Raw genomic sequence first — 21,607 nt, 5'->3', positions numbered from 1 at the left:
TGTGGGGTTTCAGATTAGAACTGGGCTGTGCTTCTTTTATGAAACACATTCATTTTCATAAATAATACAGATGAAGTATGAACAATTACAGTTACATCCATTTGTGGAATATAAAATGTTTATCTCAGTTTCATAAAACTTTAACAAGAATTTTAGATGTAAAGTATTTATTCACAAAAAAAATATTTCCAACTGAATATATAAAAAGGCACAAAAGGAGAAAGACTAAGTGCCAAATCCTATTTTCTCTAGATATGGCTTTAGTTCTCAATAAGTGGGATTACTCAGGAGTCAAAGCAGCTCTAAATTCATGTGTGGGAAGCTCTCATAGTGGATCAGAAATGATTGTTAGTTCCTTGATACTTATTCCAATTTTAAAGCTAGTAAAATTGAAAGAGGCAATTCTAATACTTTTAAAAATTTTATTTTATTAATCCTTTGACATAGAAAAGCAACAAAAAAAATTTCATGAAGGGTATTATTTTGTACTTAATTATTTACACTTTTAAGCGTCATGTCTTAATAACATCTCTAAGCAGTTTTGTGAGATTTCCAGACAGTTGAAATTTAATGCTTAAATTTGGATTTGATCACATCCTTTCCTTCACGTCTGTGCACATCATTACATAACAGCAACACAATTTCCTTCAATTATCTTGACATTATCTTGAATTCAATTCCCTGTGTTTATCTTTTTTTCTTTTCTCTCCCCCCTTTTCTTTTTCATGTAGGAATGAATGTATGTACTCAGGGAGGAAATGAAGAGGTGTGTTTTTCTTTATGCCTTTCCCAAGAACATGACCTTTTAATAAGCAACATTACCATTCAGCTTGAAAATTTTAAAGATAGTAGCTATTATATTTTGTTTTTTAAAGACATTAGGTGCTACATTTTGTCTAATAGCCAATGTACAATAAATAATGTAGTACCTTATTTTTCAGCATGTCTTTCTCTGAGAAGTATTGACAGGACTGAACCTCTCTCAATTAAGTAAAGTAATCAATAGGCTACAGCTTAATTCAGTTCCATGAAACTTGTAATTACTGCCAAGAATTATGCATTTTGTGCACAGATTAAGTGACCCATCATTAAGGAATGGATAAATTATGATCCCATGTGTTCCCACCCTCCAGGCTGATGTTTAGGACATGGTCCTCAAAGCCAGGGAGGCTTTGTGCTGTTCCAAGGCTGAAAAAAATATGTCTACCTCCCATTTGCTGGACAAGCTTGAAGGCCTTAGCCTAGTAAACAATGAGTGGCCACAAAAGGAGAACCACAGAAATCCCATCAATGACTGCCTCACACAGTTCCTTCACACAAAAATTCCAACCATCTGCTCTCAGGAAAGGATTCCAGACTCCAGGTGATAGGATGCACTGCCTACAAGTGTGACTCAGGGATGAAAGCACACAGAGACTTGGTACAAAAATCAGAAGAGTGAGTCTTCCTAAAGCTTCACTTAGGCAGGCACATGCTATGAGTAGCTGTCACAGAATTAGCCACTTTGTGAAAACAGGAGTAGAACTTAAGGATAACCTTGTATTTCTAAGTGACGAGTAGAGGAAATTCCGTGATCAACACCAAAATAGTTGGATTGCCTTTTCAAAGCACTTAATTCTCAGGAACTGTATTAGGAGCATAAGCATTCAGCTCTCAGTCTCTAATTTCCCTCCAGGGACTGGGCACCTAAGTATTATATGTCACAGTAGTTAAATTTTTGCTGCTTAAGTCTTTTACTATATCTAGTCCACATTTATTCTGCTTCTTCCTCTTTTTATTTCTAAATTTTATTGCTGACTTCACCCTTAGCTCATTTTCAGATCAGCAGTTAAATCTTCCTTGTTTTATGAACCTGCTTCTCCCTGCTTGCACTCTTAAACTGATACTGGGTATTTGACCCTCTAAAATCTCTTCATCATTTTCCTAGCCTGAGTCTACACTTCCACCCTTGCAAGACTACTTATAAGTACTAATCCACTTTACTTCAAACTCTTTTGTTTTAAGCTCATCTCTCTGCCAAATCATCAACAATGCCTCTTCCCATGTGGAAAGACCTTGTCAATTAGGTATATTTCTGTTTCAAGAACTACATACCAGAATCCATAATTTTCCTCTTTTTTCATTATTTATACTCTGTGTCACATCTTCCCCAAAATAGCACTACTGCACTGCACAGGTTTTGCTTAAGTGACACAGAAATTTCTTCATGGTAAGAGTAGACTCAGTCTAAGCATTTTTTCACATGCTTTGCTGAGTGTTATGAGAAGTGCATCTTATGTTTGTGAAGTCTTTTTGGAATTGAGTAACATGTCAGAAAGCTTTCATTTCTTTTCTGTATCAGCATACGGTATGCTTAATAAAGCTTCATAAATGCTGAAGTATTTCTAGACATTTGATAGAGCGTCTCCTTATGTTAGATGTTATCGAGAATTTAATTAACAAGGTATTAGGTAAAGATTAAGTTCTATAATGGTATTTAAATGCTTACAGAAATGCACCTCTCAATTTTTCAGGGCATAGAGATGGGGGTAGAGGAGAAGGAGAAGACAAATTATCAAACAGTCATAACTGGGAGTCTTCCTTCCCCAGGCAATGAATGAGACATATTTTCAAACATATACTACTATTACTTGTGTACATTTCAATGTAAAAAGTCATTAATTCTTTTCTACTAAATAAAGTAGTCAATATAGTGATAGTGGCATTTAATGATTGAATCTAGAATTGTTTTAAACCCATTTAAGACAAGTATTTCAGATTTTTGTATCATTCAGATATTTTCAACATGCAGTAATTATTTCCTTGGAAATTAGAAGTGCATCACCCCATAAAGGCATAAGTTGAAATAATTATAAACAATAAAGGACAGAGTTCTGCTCAAGACATATGTTTTTCCTAAATAATTCAAAGGTCAAATGTATTTGCAAATTTTTATCTTTAAAAACGAAGTTCCATCTTATGAAGAACTATGATTAAATTAGAACAGAGCTAATATTTAAGAACACCCATCATCTAAGAGGTGTTACATATTCAAATCACAAGCTCTGCTTTGTTTAATTAAAAGCAAAGCAAAGCATAAGGGCTGGTAATGAGTTACAGAACCCTTTGAGACTATGCCAACACCTTGGTAACGAGATTAAATAATTAATTTTTAAAGGAATGAGTTCATTTTATTTTCACTCATTATTTGTTTAAATAGTCTTCCAAAAGGTGGAGAACAGGACATTATTAAGATCCAAAAGTTATAAGGCAGTTTCCCACTTCCCTGATTTGGGACTAAAGGGAAAGGTCAGCTGTCCTCAGCAGTAGGATCCTCAGCCCACTTCCACCACAAACACCAAAAGTCACTTGTTTCAAGCAGCCTGGTCCAGTGAATGCTACTTAATACAATGTCAGAATTAAAATGACTGTCAAAACTCAATAAAATAAGGTTTAAAAAACAAGACACCAAAGTTCTAGAAAGCAGAGATTTCAGAAGTAGTAATACACATCAGGAAGGTGACAGGCATTAACCAGAGAGTGTATTACCTTGCACCATCTGGCAGTTTTCTATCAAACGAAGTGCTACGAGGAATGGCTGTCTGAGCCTGCTGGAGAAGCTGCTGGCACTGCAGTCTGTCAGATGTTCCTAGGATTGGAGAGGCACGAGAGAGAGGCTGCCCAGCGGGAGTCAGCACCCGATGCCAAGTGGTATTCCTTCTGAAAGGGGTTTTATACTCACATGGGGTGCCTTCACTGTCAAGTTTGTATTCCACCATGGGTATACGGCAAAGTTCTGAACAACCCCTGTGGGACAAATAAAAATGCTCATCGGTCTCACAGGAGGGAACAGAGAGAGAAATCTTGCATTCACAATCAGATGTACATATATATTTTGATTTCAGGCCCAAAGGTGCTCATACAGCATTGTACTTTGAACACTTCAAAACTGTCACGCCAAGCAGGTAGAAAACATTTCAAAATAAAAGATTTGCTGTCATGTGCTCAAAGATCTTTGAGCTATCTTCTCGCCCTTCAAAACTGGGAACATATCAAACTTTTATAAACTAATCTGCAGCTTAAATTTTACATACTAAAAATTTTTAGAGACAAGGCACTTAGAAGTCATAAAGCACCAAGTTTTTCTAAAACAGCATTGATTTGTTTAAATTTCAGAAATAGATTTGCTGTTTTGCAGCAAACTAAACATTTCTTGGGGGGGTTGAGAACTCTCCTTTAGGATCCCATCTTGTCCCCACCAAATGACAGAGTGCATAGACTAAAATGCAAATGAATAATTGGCACCGCACCCAAATATTTTTCAGTGTGTTTTCAAAGTGTACTTTCTAATGTCTCTTTTCCCAGGGATTTGTAAGCCTGGATGATAAATGGGGAAGTGGAAGGAAGAGACAGATCAGAGACAGTCTGGCTTACCACCTCTGCCTGAAGTTTACAGTGTGGTTAAACACTAACAGTATTCACAGATAGTGTAAACCCAGGTAAAAGTACTGGTAGTGTTCCACAAAAGATCAGTGTGCCTATGGGATATTTGTTGTAGACTCAGACTGCATTCAATAATTAAGTGTTACTGTTTCAGAAATTGGTTAATAGAAGGTTCATACACCCTTTAAGTCAACACTGACTGGAGATGTTTTATATTCTCAACATTCCATTTCCATTATTTTTCTGATAGGCAGTGTGTAGTAAATCAATATTATGAAGAGAACACCCTAAATACTTCCAAAGCAATACATAGTGAAATAGTGAAAAAATAGTGAAAATTTGCTCCTCTGTCTCAACTACAATTCTGCTCCATTCCTTAGCTGAGTCTTGATCAAGCTTTGCTTTTGTTGAAAAAACAGCATTTACCATTTGCAAAAAAAAATTAAAATCACCTAGAGAAAGTGCAATAGAGTGTAAAGAGTTTACAGTCTTAATCCTGAAAATATCTTGGCGTAAATGACTTAACAGAAATGCGCAGTGCAAGTAAATAGTATAAATTCTCACACATTAGATCACTGTGCATTAAAGCTTCTGAATCAACCTTCCCAAAGAATATTTTCATTATCTGTGTTCTGGTAAACAGATTAGAAGAAAAAATATTAGACAAAAAGCAAACTGCCTTATTCAAGGTTGTTGAAGGGAAGACCCATGAGCAACTGTAGCAATTATATTCTACATACTCTGTATATGCACAGTCTGATCCAGCCAAATGTTTCACTCTGCTGAATTTTTTAGTAGCAAACAGGCAAGTTTATCCTGTAGGACTAAATCTCTGTCCCTGGTGGCACTCAAACACATGAAAAAGTTAAAGAACTTAAAAATATAGATGACGAAAATATTGAGAAAGGAGATCAAGAGCCAATATAGGGTGGAAGACACTTTGATGAAGATGAACTGAAGAGCTAGAATGTTCCACAGCAGACCTCAGAATTCCTGTTTTTTTCAGTGTTACTCTTTTATCAGAAATATCATTGTAAGATGCACCAATAAAATCTGACATGTCCAACCTCTGCTGACAAACCACAGCTGGACATGGTGGAGGCATCACAGAACTTTGTAATCATGATTTTCTGGTTTGAGCTTCCCTAAGGAGGTAAAACAACCCTAATATCTCTTCTCACAGACATGGAATGGTGCTGCAGAGAAATCACTGTTATAAAATTATTACATAATTTCCGAGGGTCAATGTGGTTTATCTCTAGCCTTCTCCCACTGTGAAATGCCATAGTTATTCAGAACACCACTTCAAACTGCCTCAGTCCATGTATCAATTTTTAAAGCTTTTTTCACACTTCTGAGAATCACATGTTGGGCTCTTAAAATGAGGATCACCATGAAAAAAGGTCAAGAATTGTGCAAACTCTTCTACTACTGAAGCATATACAGAATATATTTCTTCAGTGTAATTTTCAACTGTTTATGTTCCAAGATCATTCTTCCCTCCATCCTCATTCACTGCCTGCAATAAAGAAGGTGTAGGAGACAACAACATCCAGCAATGCAACCATGGTAATTTTTTTTTGTTTTGTTTTTAAGTGAAAAGTTTTACATACAAAATAAACAGATCAAAGAATACAGAAATGACACCGCAAGGTTAATATTAGTTTGGTGCACTGCACAACTTTTCATGTGACCAAATATACACAGTTTTCCATCATTTGATGAAGAAGTTTACAAATTCTGTAGCCTAAAATTTTGATCTCCTGCTAATTTCTTAGTATTGTTTCACTCCCTTCTTCATTCCTATAGACTTTAGGCATTAGAAACAAACCACTCCCTCCCCAGCTTTTGTTAATAAGATATAAATTTTACAGTTCAACTTGGTAATAGAGGAAGTTATAACATGTAATTATGATTGTATCTTTCTTTAGATACTCCCCATAAAGTACTCTAAACGCTGTAAAAATAGCCATAGGTTTTAAAAGCGAAAGGGACTGTTACTACTGTTTAGTTTGACTTAGCTTGCTGACTAAATAACAAAAGCATGTTATAATAATAGTAAACAATAAGCTTTCCCACAATGACTAAGAACTGAAAATTTTGTAAAATTTTGTGTTTGTTTGCATCTGGAAAGCATATTCTTCCTACAAATTAAAAAAAATATATATACTGACTACATAGTTCCTGCAGAAAAGGCCTATAAAAGGCCTATAAAACCTTGTTTCAAATCACTAAAAAAATTCAACACCGTTGCTTATGAATTCAAAATAGAGCCCTAGAATGCTTGTTTTAACTGGCAAAAAAAGAACTTCCATGGTTTCAGATAGCTTCTTTTGTCACGTAGGGTTTTTAAAACTTAATTTAAAAGTATCAAACCAATCACTCCAACATTCATATGAAAAAATATGCTTCACTGCGTTGCAAGCTCTGCCTAAAGAACAGATACTGCAGTATACTGAGATAGGTAAAATTGTAATTGTAGCTGCCTCCTATATCAGGAAGACAGAGAAGGAATTATTTCATGCCTGCAATCTGCACCTCCACTCCCCGCCATGGATCAAACTGTAAGTTATCTTGCATGAAAAAAACCCACAAAAATAAATGCAATTCCCTCGTGAATATGTAATTTGACCTTTATCTAACTTTTACTTATGATTTTGTTACTTATTCCACCAGTGCAAGAATATACATTGATACTGATATTAAATGCTAGCTTTAATTTAATACATTTCTTTTAAATTCACTTTAAAGGATATATAAAGACATATCTCCTTTTTATGGCTTTAAAAAGATACTTATATTTATGTTAAACAACTATAGGATATCAAACGTCTGTCTCAAGTACATCCAATATAACATTTGAAAAACAGACTTATGACATTTAACAAGCAAATGTGGCCATATCTTAACCACACATCGGAAATTATAGCACTTCCTGCCCTTCACCATAGTTTGGTATTAATTAAATCAATGCTTCAACATAAAGCACAGACTCCTACTAATATCTTTGGTTCAAGAGCCATATTATCCTATTAAAAATTTGGTTAATAAAACCTACTCTGCAATTAAAGAGAGCATGACTCTATGATACACCTAGCAGGTCACGACAACATAATAAAATTTAAGAGTCCACTATAAAAATCTGTAATATTCAAATGTTCCTGCACGGAGCATTATGTTCTGAAAGAATTATCAAGCAGTCCATTAAATTTTTAAAACTACATTAACTAAACTTTTCAATATTAGTTTCAGATTCCATAAAAAGGTTCTGTAATAGGCTCTGTGAAGGGCCTACACTAGTCAGGGTGTCTAGTTAAGTAATAAAATATCCAACTCCACGGAAAAGTTAGAAGCTTCCATGCACCATGATCAGCACCCTGTCACCTTGATAGCTACACAAAAGCTTTATTTTCTGCAAAGTCCTAGAACTATCAGCTACTCAGTACAACTTCAGTATTTGGGCCCCAGGTATCTGCAGATTTCAAGCATGAAGAATTTGTTAGGGTATCAAAATAGCCAGAATACCTGGTTACAATTGAACTTCAGGTTCAATGTATTGCAAGGAGATGTAGGGATAGAGAAGGAATCATTGGTGTGCATCAGTTTATTACACCGATGAGTTATCCCTTACTATCACCGTTTAAATTCCAGACATCTAATCCTGCTCTAGAAAGAGTCTATCCAGCAGCACAATAACTGCACTCTGCTAAATCAAACTTTGCTTTTGAAAACAATCACTTCTATCAGATTGCGTGTTTGTTCTCACACCACAGTAGTGCCCAAAGTGATACAACGAGCCTGAGAACTCATTGTGCAATCTATTAAATCCACATAATAAAACACAGATTCATTTAATATAATTATAGAGATTTAATTGAAAAGCAGAATTTAGTAGCTTAGTTTTGCTGAGACTCAGAATGTAGTTAGTGAAGACATACATAGATTTTCCCTTCCCTGAGACTGCGAAGTACCTCCTGGAGGTAATATCTCAACTCCACTGATCCCCTGTATCAGCCACAGCACAAGTCCAAGACACTGCATAATACTGAAATGGTCTAAGAGAATTTTGCTCAAAAAGTCAAGACAAAAAATTCTAAGTTCTGACATCTCAGAAACCTATTAACAGTAGTCATACATAATTCAAAAAATTTAAAACTTAAATCAATTTTATATTTAAAGAATTTCATAACACAATCGATGTATGAGACTGCTTACAGGAACCTCAGACAGAGCTGCTGCCCACCCTATCACTTTGGTTTAAGGGAAGTGATGATTCTCTGACAGTCCCTCCATGGAGCTAAAGAGTTGAAGCTGCCAATTCCTCCTTTTTGAAGATAAAATCATTGTCCTTCTGATCTTTATTACTATTCAATTTTTAACAGAACCTTTGTGTTGGTGAGCTGACAAGCAATTCGGAGGCCTCCTAAAGAGCCTCTACATCTGTACTGTTACATGAAAAAGGGAAATACAGACAGGAACTAGATGATCTTTAAGGTCCTTTTCAACCCACAATATTCTATGATTCTAATATGATTCCATGAGTAGAGAGAAGAAAGAAGAAAAGAAAAAAAGGGAAAAAAGAGTCTGGGACTCTTCTTTGCATCTCTCAATAGAGACAAGCCGCGCTTTGCCAAGCATTTAGGGATTTTTTTTTCTGCTTACTGTAACAACTGTACAGATAATTAACTTCAGCAATTATAATTAATCCCTACTATAAGTTCATTCATAACTCAGTAAGAAAAAAATCAAAGACTTTATTTGCATGAGAAACACAGTTAAGCATTTTCTACCTTTTTTTTTTGTTGTTAGGTAGAGGGGATTAACTTTTGTAAATAGTACAGCTTCCAGTTAGTATAATTACATTTTCTTTGTGATAGTTCTTTCAGTTATTTCTATAGAACATCAGAACCTAGACATTTCAGATATTTGCAGCCTCCTTAGTTTAGTAGCAGGGATGGTAATTGAAAGGTTTGGTGCATCCAAATTCTACATTTACAACCAAACATTCAGTTTCAGGTTTTGCTGCTTCAGCCTGCTTCAGGTGATATTAGACTTGGCTTCTTTCTAGCTCAGGTGGCTTAATTAGTTAAATAAATAAATAAATATTAAGAATCTGAAGGCCCTATGAACTATCCCACCAGCTCATGGCAAACACCCCTGTGACAATAACTGAATTCCACCACACAGTAGCCTCTTCCCCTTCCTAAAAGCACTTTCCAAACATTCTATTTTGCCAGTTACCTGTTACTTTTAAAAAGCAGCAGAAAGACAATTCTTTTAAAGAAATCATAGTCATTTAAGGGGAACAAACATCAGGACTGGAAAATAAGTCATTACATCTATTTCATTTGTAAGAAGGAGTTTGCAAGGTTCAAAATAATAAAACAACCTCAGAAGAATTGCAGTAGTACTTAAAAATGGCCCATAGGCAGTTTCAGTCATAGTTACTAAAGTATTTCCATTTTCAAAACGACCTACAACAGCAGAAAAAGCATCTCTCACTTGTTCAGACCAACTTACTGCTCCTACAGCTCTCCAGCTTCTGTTTATAGCCAGCCCTGGAAATTTTGCTTAAAGTTTTTTTTGCTTTCTAAATTTTCTAGAAATTTATTCTTAATCGGCTCTCAGGCAGTTTCTTTTTTATATAAAATAGTAGTTGAACTAAGACAAACACAGAGGTAAGATGTAGTGAAAAAGAATCTGGCAAAATCTACAGTTTAAAATACATTTAGAAGTGCTGGAATTCCTTGATTGGACTTGGCTGATTGAGGATATAGTGTCCTTGAAAACTACTATAACACCACCAGTGAAAGCAAATCCGAATGAACATCATTATTCTCCTGTTCAAATGCACACAATCCCAAATCAACAATTCTGAAGGGACAGACCCAGCACAGAAACAAATATGACACAAGAATACTTATTAAGATCTGAAAACAACAACCAACATATTTGTTCTAATACTGCTTTGTCATTTAAAGAATTTATGTTTTAAATAGCAATTTCTTCTTTATATCTAAATATCAGCCTGTTGTCACACAAATAATTTTGATTTCTGCATCAATTTGTGCATGATTATTTAATTGCTGGAGCAAACTGAAAACAGCAGGAGCTTTGTCTCAAGTTCATTAATTTTACAGGATAGTAAATGAAAGGCCTTATTCCATGATTGCTTTTGCATATACTACTGTCAAGACTTCAGTAGAAGGATCTACATTAAGTAAGGGTAGACATTTATCAAGTAGAATTTTCCTCTGTAATTTCCTAATCATCCTGTAACATTCCTTTGTAAGCACCTTCAACATTCAAATAGTTTATTTTCATGCTGAAATAAATGAATACAAGACAGTTTGCAAAAAAAAAAAAAATCCTTGTTAATAGTTTATTGCTAATAATTTCTTCTCAGTGGGTGCACACTTACATTTTGTTCATTTTCTTTTAAAATTATGGATTGAAGATTATTTGTTGGTAAGCTAACAGACAAAAAAAAATCAAGTCAAGAACTTGATTAAAGATCTCCACTTTGGCTGATGTTTTTTCAAGGGCCTGCTTTGGAAACACCCCTGCACACTTGAAACTCATTTTCATTTGAAGGATACAATTCCAGAGACACTCCATGGCACTCATGTCCAATCTGTGTAAACTCACTTCAGAATTTGATCCCAGCAAGGAACGAATGCTAGTGAGCAACCCAAAGAGAAATTCCTCATTCCTTTGTATTCATAAACCCCAGCAGAAATAGCTAAGCAGAAACTAGTCTTTCAAGAAGTGGAAATCAGCTGATTAGCACAGAAAATGAAAGACAGGCATTAATAAAATTATACATTTGGATTTTTTCATGAAATTCTGCATTTTTTTTGCTAAAATTATATTTATATTCTCGTAAATGTATGTAAATTTTTAATGCAACTGATCCTTTTTAGAAACAGAGATTAATATATTTTTATATCTATGCCCTGTGGGCAAAATCTTAGTGGCTGAACTTGAAACCCTAGATTATGACATTTAAGTAAAAAAAAAAAAAAAAAAAAAAAAAAAGAAAAGTAACAGTATGTACCCTGAGAAACCAGGTTGAAATACAGAGAAGAAAAGCTTACCCAACTGCCAGAAGATTATATAATTTGTAGGATAAGTCCAACTTTCAAGGGACTTATTTCAGCCTCCAAATGTACTTTCCTACATATGTCAGATAGTCTGATGCATCATTTCTTTGTAGAAAACCTCTAAAATCAGCTCTGAATATAAGCAATAAGTACTGGAGCATAGACATAAAGCCTTCTCCTGCTTTTTAACTATCATTCTTCTAGACACCTGTAATGTGTGGGTCAAGGATGGATGGACCTCCAAATATGACCAAAAAATATCTGTATGTTCAAGTGTTATTTGATAATTATTACAGCTACTTGATACAAAAAAGTTCCCTCCTGACAAGCTGTCACTCCTGCCTTAAATGCTTATCAGAGGTATGTGTTTGCAATCACTCACAGAAGCTTGATTCTATCCTGTTTAGCAATGCAGGGACTCTCCAAGGACAGGGACATCTCTTGTCAAGCCAAGGTGAAATGGATTTTAGTTCTCCAGATATTCCTGTTTTACATCCAAAACTATTACCTGTAAATTTCTGAGTAAACCTGATACCAGAGTACAAGAGGGACATGAACATAAGGAGCGGGTCCAGCAAAGGATCAAAGACGATTAAGGGATAAGAGCATCTGAAACACAAGGAGACACTGAGAGTGCTGGTATCATTCAGCCAAGGAAAGAGAAGGCTCAGGAGGGATTTTATCAATGTGTACAAAATATCTAATGGGGTGATTAGGGAAAAAAGATGACAAACTAAGAATTGCATCCAATGAAAACACAGGAGGCAGGGTGCAAAACTGAAGTACAGGAAATTCCGTTAAAGGACACATAAAAACTTTTCTTACTGAAAGGATGATTGCATACCAAAATTGAAATACTGAATTTTTTAATCTCCATCCTTGGAGGTATACAAAACCCTGTGGACCTGTCCATGAGCAATCTGCTCTGGCTGACCTTGCTTTGAGCAATGGGGTTGGACTCAAAAGCCTGCAGAGGTCCTGTCCAACCTAAGTTATTCTCTGTTTCTGTGACAAGAACCTGCAGAAGGCTAAGAAAAGCAATTGAGCAGGAGACAGGGAGATGGATTTACACCAGTTTTAACTGGTAAGTAGCAGTGATAGACTATCTTTTTTTCCTCAAGATTCTGATAATTTATCCTTTTCTGCCCTCTCCTCTTTTCCCTTGTTCGTTAATATATTTTATGAAGAAAGTCAAAGATTATATTTGTCAACTGAAATTCTCAGACTTGTTATGCAATATCTCTATTTTCTGTTTGCTCTGATTAGATTATAAACATTGCAAAAAGGCAAGCTCAAAACCCTTCAGAGACTGGACAGTCAAAATCACTAATCCTATTTTTGGGGATATACAAGTGAAAATGAGCTGTTTTCTGTGGGATATTTATATTTGAGAGAAAGAGACATTTCTATATATATGTGTGTGTCTATATATATATACACTAGAAAGGTAAAGCTAAAAAGAATTTAAACATGCTTTTAAAAACAATTTGGAATAGACACATAGTTTTAAAAAATTCATTTTTCTTAGTAAGTCATCGCAATTTTAAAGATGCTAAAAATTATGAAGAGGAGCAGCTTTTGCAGATTTTTCTCTCTGTGGTAACACTCAGTTCAAACTCCTCCTACACATTCACTTGGGTGCTGTGTACCACACTGATGTGGGATTTAAACATTTTAACTCTAGAAGAAGATTTATATCAAAGACAATATAAACAGTATATACAGTGTGTATTTTTCTATCAGGGCCTAAAAATACACGTTTTTACCTTCAATAGAAAAGGATCAGCTCATTAGGCTCATATTCTGTAAACAGCTTGGAAATGTATACCAAACAAGTCAGTGAAAATTCATACCCAGAAGTAGATGGTGACAATAGCAAAGCTAAGCAAAGAGAGGCTTAATTGCAAATTTCTATCCAACAAAGCAAAACGGTGGTATTCTACATTCATAGGCATTTTGTTCAGAAATGCAGGTTGAGGCAGGGGACAGCCTTTGTGTGTCAGGCCAATGACTACTTGGAGAATTGCCACCAATTAAGCAGCATTTGTATACGGTTGGCATTGACTTCACAGTGCCACACACTATGTAAAATTTTATTGCTTGCTCTCTTGCCAAAAGCAACACATCTAATGTTTTTTCTGTTGAATTAAAAATCAACAAGAGATTTAAAGTTGGCCTGCTAAAAGAAGACAAGTAATTAAATTTACTCTAATACAGTTCTCATTTGGAATCAGCCAAATTAACACTGACTAAACAAGGTGCGTGAGAAATAAAGTCACACTGACACAAAGTTTCAATTTATTCGTACTTCTCTGCCTCATGATATTAAAAAAAAGGAGAAACATGTCTTTTGTCACCAAAAAAGGAATAATGATGACAGAAAAATGCATTTAATCCTTGAAAACAATAGTACAGCGACTGTAATGATTGTTATTACAGACTTTCCCTGGGCATGAGCATATATTTCATGTTGCCACAAGATTTCTCTGCTCTCAATGACAAACTCATTGATGTAATTCACTATTTAACGTGAATAAATTAGATATCTGTAAAAATTGAGTAGAACTCTAAGACTTGGTACCATGTATATCCAGAACACAGTAATTCACTATTTTCATTAAATTTCCACATAAGAAAAAAAAAATCCAAATATTTTCCAATAGTCAGGAGCTGGAGAAATCTCAAAGATGGACAAGGTGCAATTTCATGAAAAGGATTCCATATTTTTAAATTCAGCATTAAAACATAAAACTTTCCTGTGGAAGGAAAGAAGTAACATCAGCTTCCAGGACAGCTCAGTCAGGATACACTAAAATTTACTTCCTACCCTTTTAAAGTCATATAACGTAAATTTCTTGTAGGATCTAATTTTATCTTCTGTAACAAGTCAATATGGGTTTTGGGTAAAAGATTGCTTTAAGAGCCTCAACAATATTACCATGCAACATGACGGACAATATCCATTTACTGAAGGCCTTCAATAGTAGACTCATCATTTAAGCAGGAGCAGAGGAAAAAAACCCAGACAGATACAAATGTTACACTGAGAACTGCCGCTCCTTACCTTCTGGGCACTCCATCCTCGTGTGGTTGAATAATGACCACTTTTACTGTCACTGATGTGCGCAAAAGGTCAATCATTTGCTCGTGGGTCAGTGTTGCCACAGCCACTTTACAGATCTCGACCAGGCGGCTCCCCTGCCGTAGGCCTGCTTTCCATGCAAATCCAAAGGGCTCCACATCTGCCACTATCCCTTCAAAGTTCACGTGGAATCCCAGCTGGCCCAGCCCATTTCTCCGCAGGGTCATTTCCGTGGTTTCACATCCTCTGGTCACTATCTGAGGAAGCACCAGATTGTAATGCCATTTTCAGGGCACACAAACATTATAAAGTCGTGTATGGCTTGATATTACTTATCTTTAATATACTAACATTAAATTATCTTAACCTTATGTTTGAATGAACATTTCTGCATAAAACAAAAGGAATTACACATTTCACAACACAAAAAATCTTCCATCTCCAGGGCAGGCAGCCTGACCCATGTCAAGTTCTTCACCCTCACCCAATGTTAACACAATGCCATTTATATCGTACTGAAAACTTTACAGCTGATTTAGTTTCAAAATACAAAGCAAGAAAAATGCTGCCCTGTCAATTACTTAATTCTTTTTTGGCTGACTGCAGATGTGCAGGCGTTTTTTATTCAGCATTAAACAGTATTAAACCCAAGATATAACATAAGCTAAATTTAGTGAAGTGCCTCAGTTCTAGCAGCTTGTTTTCCTCAAGAAAATAGCAATGAAGAAAATATTAATTTATTTTGCTTCATAGACAGATTCCTAACTAGCATCATCTCCAGATGAGGATATCACTAAAATGGGATGAGAGTATCCATGTCACTGGGAAACTTAGAAATAAAAAAATTACTTTCCTCATATTCAGTGAAAAGTAACTGTCATTATACAGCGCAGCCAAAATCCTTCAATTTCAGATTTAGCTAAGCAGGTTCATTTCTATAGGCTGTAAAACAAGTTCTCAACAGTTTTGCTATGTAAATCATAATCATACTGCATACTGCACCACACTCAGAAGACAAAATTCTAGCCTGCATTACAAGGAAGTTCGAGAGTTACCCCAGTCTTGCCTTTTGTCAGTGTTACAAAACCAGTATGTATTTAGCTTCATTAACTCAATTAGAACAAAAACTTTACCACTATGAAACATTATCAATGATCTCCCATAAACACTCCAACAAGGCAAATATCTGCCTTTTAGAGATGCATATGTTACAATACAGATCAAGGGATCTACCCTTGGTCAATGCTACATTAAGAGCAGTTCCACAAAGTTGTTCGTGCTGTTTATGGCTGGGTTTAGTGTGCATCACTAAAATAGATAGGAGGCTAGTGTTTACTATCAGCTGTGCAGGATAGATCTCTGCAAAGGTTGTTTCATGGCTTGAGTTTAATTCAGGAGGCTACTTTGCTCTCCATTCTGCTTGAGCCAGAATCCAGGCAGGCTGGCTTACTAGTTTATTGTGTGCTTGCCACACCTGATTCAGGGGTGCATGAGAAGGGAGTGACACTTTACAGCTCATGAGATTTGGTACCTTAGTAAGTTTTAAAGCACTATTTTCTTTATAGAATATTTCTACATGGATATCTGTCACTCAGCAGAAAAAATTAGAACTTGCACACATGAGAACAAAGTGCCACAAACGCATGAGTTACTTTAACTTTGCTTATCTGGTGTATGTTCATGCCTTTAACCTGTGAGGTGAAGAAATACAATTAGCTCTCCTTCATTAAGGGATAATCTTCTGTGAACTGTGAAATATTGAAGATATTGCAAGGATCAGATATTCTGAGAAAATTGCCTGGAAATTTTGATTCATAATTGTGGTAAGCATAAAATGTGCTTGCCACATATAATCTTTCCAGTTCTTCTGAAGATGTAGGTTTCAAAGTTAAAAAGTGAAAGTCATTATTGGGATGTCCAAAAATTACTCAGGAGGCTTTATTTACAAAGTCAGATTCTGGGTTTCCATAACAAAAACAAAGCAGCTACTTCCTTTGTCATTTTTCAGCTCTGAGGTTTTAGTGTAGTTTAGAAACTTTTGTTTTTAAATAGAACTTTCTATTGTGCTTATAACTCTGCATATAGTATTAGAACTATATAGCATAGTGGAAACTTTAACATACTGTTAACCTAGCTCTCTTTTGACTAAATTTCAATTAAAAAAAAAAGTTCCATAATTTGTGAGCTAGATAAGTGAAAATGAATTTTTCAGCTCTTTGTTAGGTATACTTCCATCACAAGTTTTGAAAATACACATTTAGTCACGCAGTTAAAAAAACATGCTATTATAGTCAAGAGCCCAGCTGAGGGACAGAATTTTATCCTTATTAAGCCACATAATATTCTTTTTTGGGGGCTGACACCTCTTTATCATTATGCCACAATTACAGACTGCTGCAAAATGAATGCACCAGCCAAAGTATATGGATTTCCCCAACTCAGAGCACCCAAAATCTTTTCTTCAAGTTAGTTAAATATTCAAAAGTTAAAAGATAAGAAAGATAAAGATTCCTGTCAAAGACTCATCTATTCCCAATGGAAAGTATTCCAGGAGATACAGTCCTCCCCAAGTGTATATTCCCTAAAAGGTAACACTGCATATTAAATAGTAATGTCACATTAAGCATAGTGCTGCTCCACTTCAACACATGACATTCTGCTGACTTGGTCGCAGCTTCACTGATCTTGTGGCCAGAAATGAACTAAGAGCTGGCTTCTCTGAAAGCACTTAAAACAGATAAAGTAAAAAGACAGAGATCCTGTAAGTGCCATTAAGAAGGTGAAGAGTTTTTTTTTTTTAATATACAGGATACTAAGGAAATTTTGTCAACTCAGATTCTTGTCTAAAGATCCATTCAGTGTTTCCATTTAATTTTTTATCACCCTGCCATTCTCTGTTATCCTAAAGCCCAAAACCACTGCTTTTCCTGCCTTCCAGCACAGCCCTCCAAGTTAATATATAGCTCGCTGCTCTTTTTACTCTCTGTAACTAGATAATCTCCCCCACAAATACAAATTTGTCTAGACTGACAAGTCACAGCTCTTTTTTCAGTCCTGGACTGATTATTTCAGTTCAAACAAAAATCATGGTCTCAGCCAGCTTTTTACACCTTTTCTTAATCTGGATATTCAGATAGGTCCTTTTTATCTGCATGATTTAAATCCAGGCAATAAAGTCTAGTTATTTATTTGACAATCTCATTTAGAAATTGCAATGTTCTACTCACTAGTTCTAAGAAATGCTTTAACTCATGACTGAAAAGGGTTAATCATCTGGTCACTGAAGATTGATATTACATCACAGTTTGAGCTTTCATGTTTAGCATCTGCTGGCACATATGGCTGTTAACCTCAGCTGTGTTCTGAGTCACTTGAAAGGTTTTTAAAGTTTGCACATGAAGTGTGGCATCAGAGTTTTAAATACTTTTATTGGTTCTAATGGCTCTATATCAAATGTATTTAAGGATTGTAGAAAGCATTCAATGTTATAAAACAACCAGGAAATAACAGCAATATGCAGCTTTCAAAAGAGAGGAAGAAGCAGGGAAAAATGAGAAAGAAATGTGCAAGAAACATGGACAAAAATGTTTTGAAACAAGTAATGATAGTTAACTCTTTTAATTAGTATGAAAGTTGGATAAGTAGCAGTGAAAGAAAAGGCAGGCAGAGTTCATTGGAATAGATGCTTGAAGTTAATATTCAGGTAACCTTAGTAATAACTGATGCTAAATTTGCGGCTTAAAACTAATCTGTCATTATTTAACCCCTTATCTGGCCATAACAAAGAGGAAGTAGTAAAGTAAACATAGATAAACATTTCATGTTGTGTTTTTAATTACCAAATTTTAAAGATCTGTCTTCAGAACCACGGGTTATTTCCAGGTTTTGCAAAACTGAGTAAGTGAAAAATAGCAAAAAAAAAATTGTCACTGACGACAACAGAAGTTTTCACTAGTACTTTAAATCTTGTTTTTAATTTGTGTTAAGAAATTTATATTGCTCAGTTAACAAGACCTAATGGGAGCACTATTTTCTAGAAGGGAAATATCTGTCTAAGGAAAGTGAAACTGAAGACCTCAATTGAAAAGGATAATAGTGGCAAGAAGAGTTTAAAGTCATTCAGCTCTTGAAATAGCAATTCTACTTTGGAAGAAAGTTATTATTTAGAGGATGATATTGAGCAATGCTAAATGAGACTGCAGTACTAGAGAGGCCATAAATCATCAGCTGCAATGCAACTATCCCAGTGTGAAAACTGTAAGCAGACAGATTTCTTTTCAATGCCGAGCCTTCCAACAGAAGAAACCCCTAAGACTGTCTAAATCACTTAAATTAAGATCAAACAGTGAAGTGCAACCACTAGCTGCATCAACACGTTTACCTTGGAGTTACTGTCATTTCATTTGGACTGACTGAAATAGTTACAGGACAGTAGTACTGACATGGTCATTAAGTGTCTGAAAAACTTTATCCAGTCAGCTGTTAAAACTGACATTAGTTGGTGTAGTTTTCTTTACTTCTTGTACTTTCTCAGTACAGAGGAACAAATCAGCAGAACCACTTATATAAAATTTTCCACTAATATTCTCACAGGTTATTACAAAAAGTGTATTTTACATACTAAGATTTTATATTTTTTTAAATCAATCATACTTCTACCTACAAGGGTGTGATTTGAGAACAGGCTACAGTAAGAGATGGCAGAAACTTTTCAGTCCTGATTTCAACACTGGAACCATGCATGGCCTTGGGCAAGTAATCAGATTAATGGTATCTGAAACCTTACCCCTGAAAAACAGGTTGATAACATTTATCTCCCATGCTGTTGTGAAGATTACTATTTGTAATGCTCTCTGAAGACCAAAAACACACCTGAACTATAAACACAGAACATTTTTAATTACATCTCAAAAGAAATGTAGACAAATAACTGTTCATAAAAAACCTGGAATTCCAGTTTAGAAACTGTACTTACTTCAAGTCTTTGAACAATTTCTCTGATGTCTTTGGTACAATTATCTGCTGCAGACAGAAGAATACATTCTCCTCTTTCATAAAATATTTTGATGCTCATTAATCCAGATGTCCATCCAATAACATCTCTGCAGGAGCAGTTAAACACAACATTTTTTGATTCCTTTTCAACCAACATAATAAACTCATTAGAGATTCCGAGGAGACATTCAATGTCAGCAGACTGGCCAAAATCTCGGGCAATCACATTCCACATAATTGCTCCAACACTGAATAGATGTGCATCTTTACTTGGTTTCACTTTTTCCTTCTTTTTTGCCCCTAAAGTAATAAAGCTGAACTTGGCTGAAGTATCCACTGTAGCTGTGGTAACAAAGTTTTCTGCCAGATCTTTCAAGTATTCTTGACGTGTCCTTGTGGCCATGGCTCGAAATTTTTCCGACTTATGTGCTGCATTTTCAGCATTAATAACTTTGGCTAAAAGGAAGTCCCTAAAGACTGCAGACTTGGGGAAAGTAACTCCTTTGGGAATGGGTGGACCAAATGAGGGAACATCTTTTGACCGTGAAACACCAACACTGGAAAAAAAAAAAAAAAAAAAAAAAAGATTAATGCCCTAAAAAAACTCCAAAAATCAGATGATAACCAGAACTGTGATCTCTGCAATCCATTTACACAATTAAGTACAGCTTTGACATGCCAATTTGCAGATATTTCAGACACATCAAAAAAAAAAAAACTGGTTGTCTGTTTTAGAACAGCTTTCTTCTTTTAAATACATAAAGGACATTATGGGGTATCTTACTAAAACAAAAATCAAAGATCATTTCTTAGGGTGTCAATGTCTCCTTTCTTTAATGTAATAAATATTAAAATGCATTGTGAGAAATAAATGAGAGAAGTATTTTTTTAAAATATTTTTATGTAAATCTACCATTTTCAGCTGTCACTCAGTTGCATTGTCTTAAAACTAAGAAATGTAAAATCAGAAACAGAAATTAATTTTTATCCTCAAATCTTCTTCTACATTGAAGTGTAAATTCAACAAAAAATATTGGTGTCAAATGTGACTATAATGGAGCATTCTCCACCTATTTAAGCTGCCTACTCTATGCTCATAAAATTGGAAAACATTTACAGTTCTTGATCTAGACAGTTCACAGCCAAATGTAAGAAAAATAGGAATAGTTCCTAATTGATATAATGATACCTCTAACTGATTGATACATACATAATATATTTCAACTGAAAAATAATTTCAAAATACTGTACACAGTAGGTACAACTACTATTTGTTTGACTGAAATACAGTCAAATTTGTAATGACAGAGTTTAATAGTAAGAAAAATATAACTTAGGAAATGTTATATATTGATACAAAACAGTTACTGAAACAAAAACAAGTCCTAAAAGATAGTTTAATTCTAGTAGACCACTAGAAGACAGTAATATGACCCACCCTCAATGATGTATTTTAATTTCATTTTAAACAATGAATAAATAACATTTGTAAATAAACCTGTGTAATGTTATGGTTCATGTCTTTATCACTATTTACACAATTACCAATCAATTCACAATTGTGTTTCCACCTTGGTTACCTTGATAAAATTCATGATGCAGTGACTTAAATGTGAGAGTTAAAATCATGTGAAATTTATTATTTTTTTCCATTCTCCAAAAGTCTTCGTTTATGTGCTTAAAGGCCATGACTCATCATATTGTCATACTCAGGGATTCATACAGGTTAAAGGACCTTCTGAAATACTTTAAATCACTTTTTTTAGAAAAAGGAAACATGCAATACAAATTCTAAATTAATTTCTATTGGTGTATCTGCAAATCGTATTTTCATTAACTTGTTATATCCCCATTTTGTGGCCATAAATCAGCAACATGGAGTTCTGCACATACCCCTTCGAGTCTACACACTGTGCTCCATAACTCCAGATGTGTGCAGGGGAGACACTGGGGTTTCAAATTCACAGAAGTGCAGCAGAAATTTTAAAATTGAGTACATAATATC

General features: G+C 35.0%; 1 protein-coding gene across 4 annotated transcripts in view; it reads right to left on the bottom strand.

The window, feature by feature from the left end:
* Positions 1 to 21,607, bottom strand: part of SIPA1L2 (signal induced proliferation associated 1 like 2) — a 129,139-nt gene that overhangs the window by 31,379 nt on the left and 76,153 nt on the right. For all 4 annotated transcript variants that reach the window (XM_053973596.1, XM_053973597.1, XM_053973598.1 and 1 more), the window contains exons 9-11: positions 19,583 to 20,159; positions 14,590 to 14,864; positions 3,529 to 3,786 (exon numbers count right to left, since the gene is read on the bottom strand). In XM_053973596.1, the coding sequence (XP_053829571.1) occupies positions 3,529 to 3,786; positions 14,590 to 14,864; positions 19,583 to 20,159 (1,110 nt within the window). The remainder of the gene's footprint in view (positions 1 to 3,528; positions 3,787 to 14,589; positions 14,865 to 19,582; positions 20,160 to 21,607) is intronic.

Source organism: Vidua macroura, chromosome 3 (assembly GCF_024509145.1).
Source record: "Vidua macroura isolate BioBank_ID:100142 chromosome 3, ASM2450914v1, whole genome shotgun sequence".
Lineage (NCBI taxonomy): Eukaryota > Metazoa > Chordata > Aves > Passeriformes > Viduidae > Vidua > Vidua macroura.
This window is presented reverse-complemented; position numbering and strand designations above follow the sequence as displayed.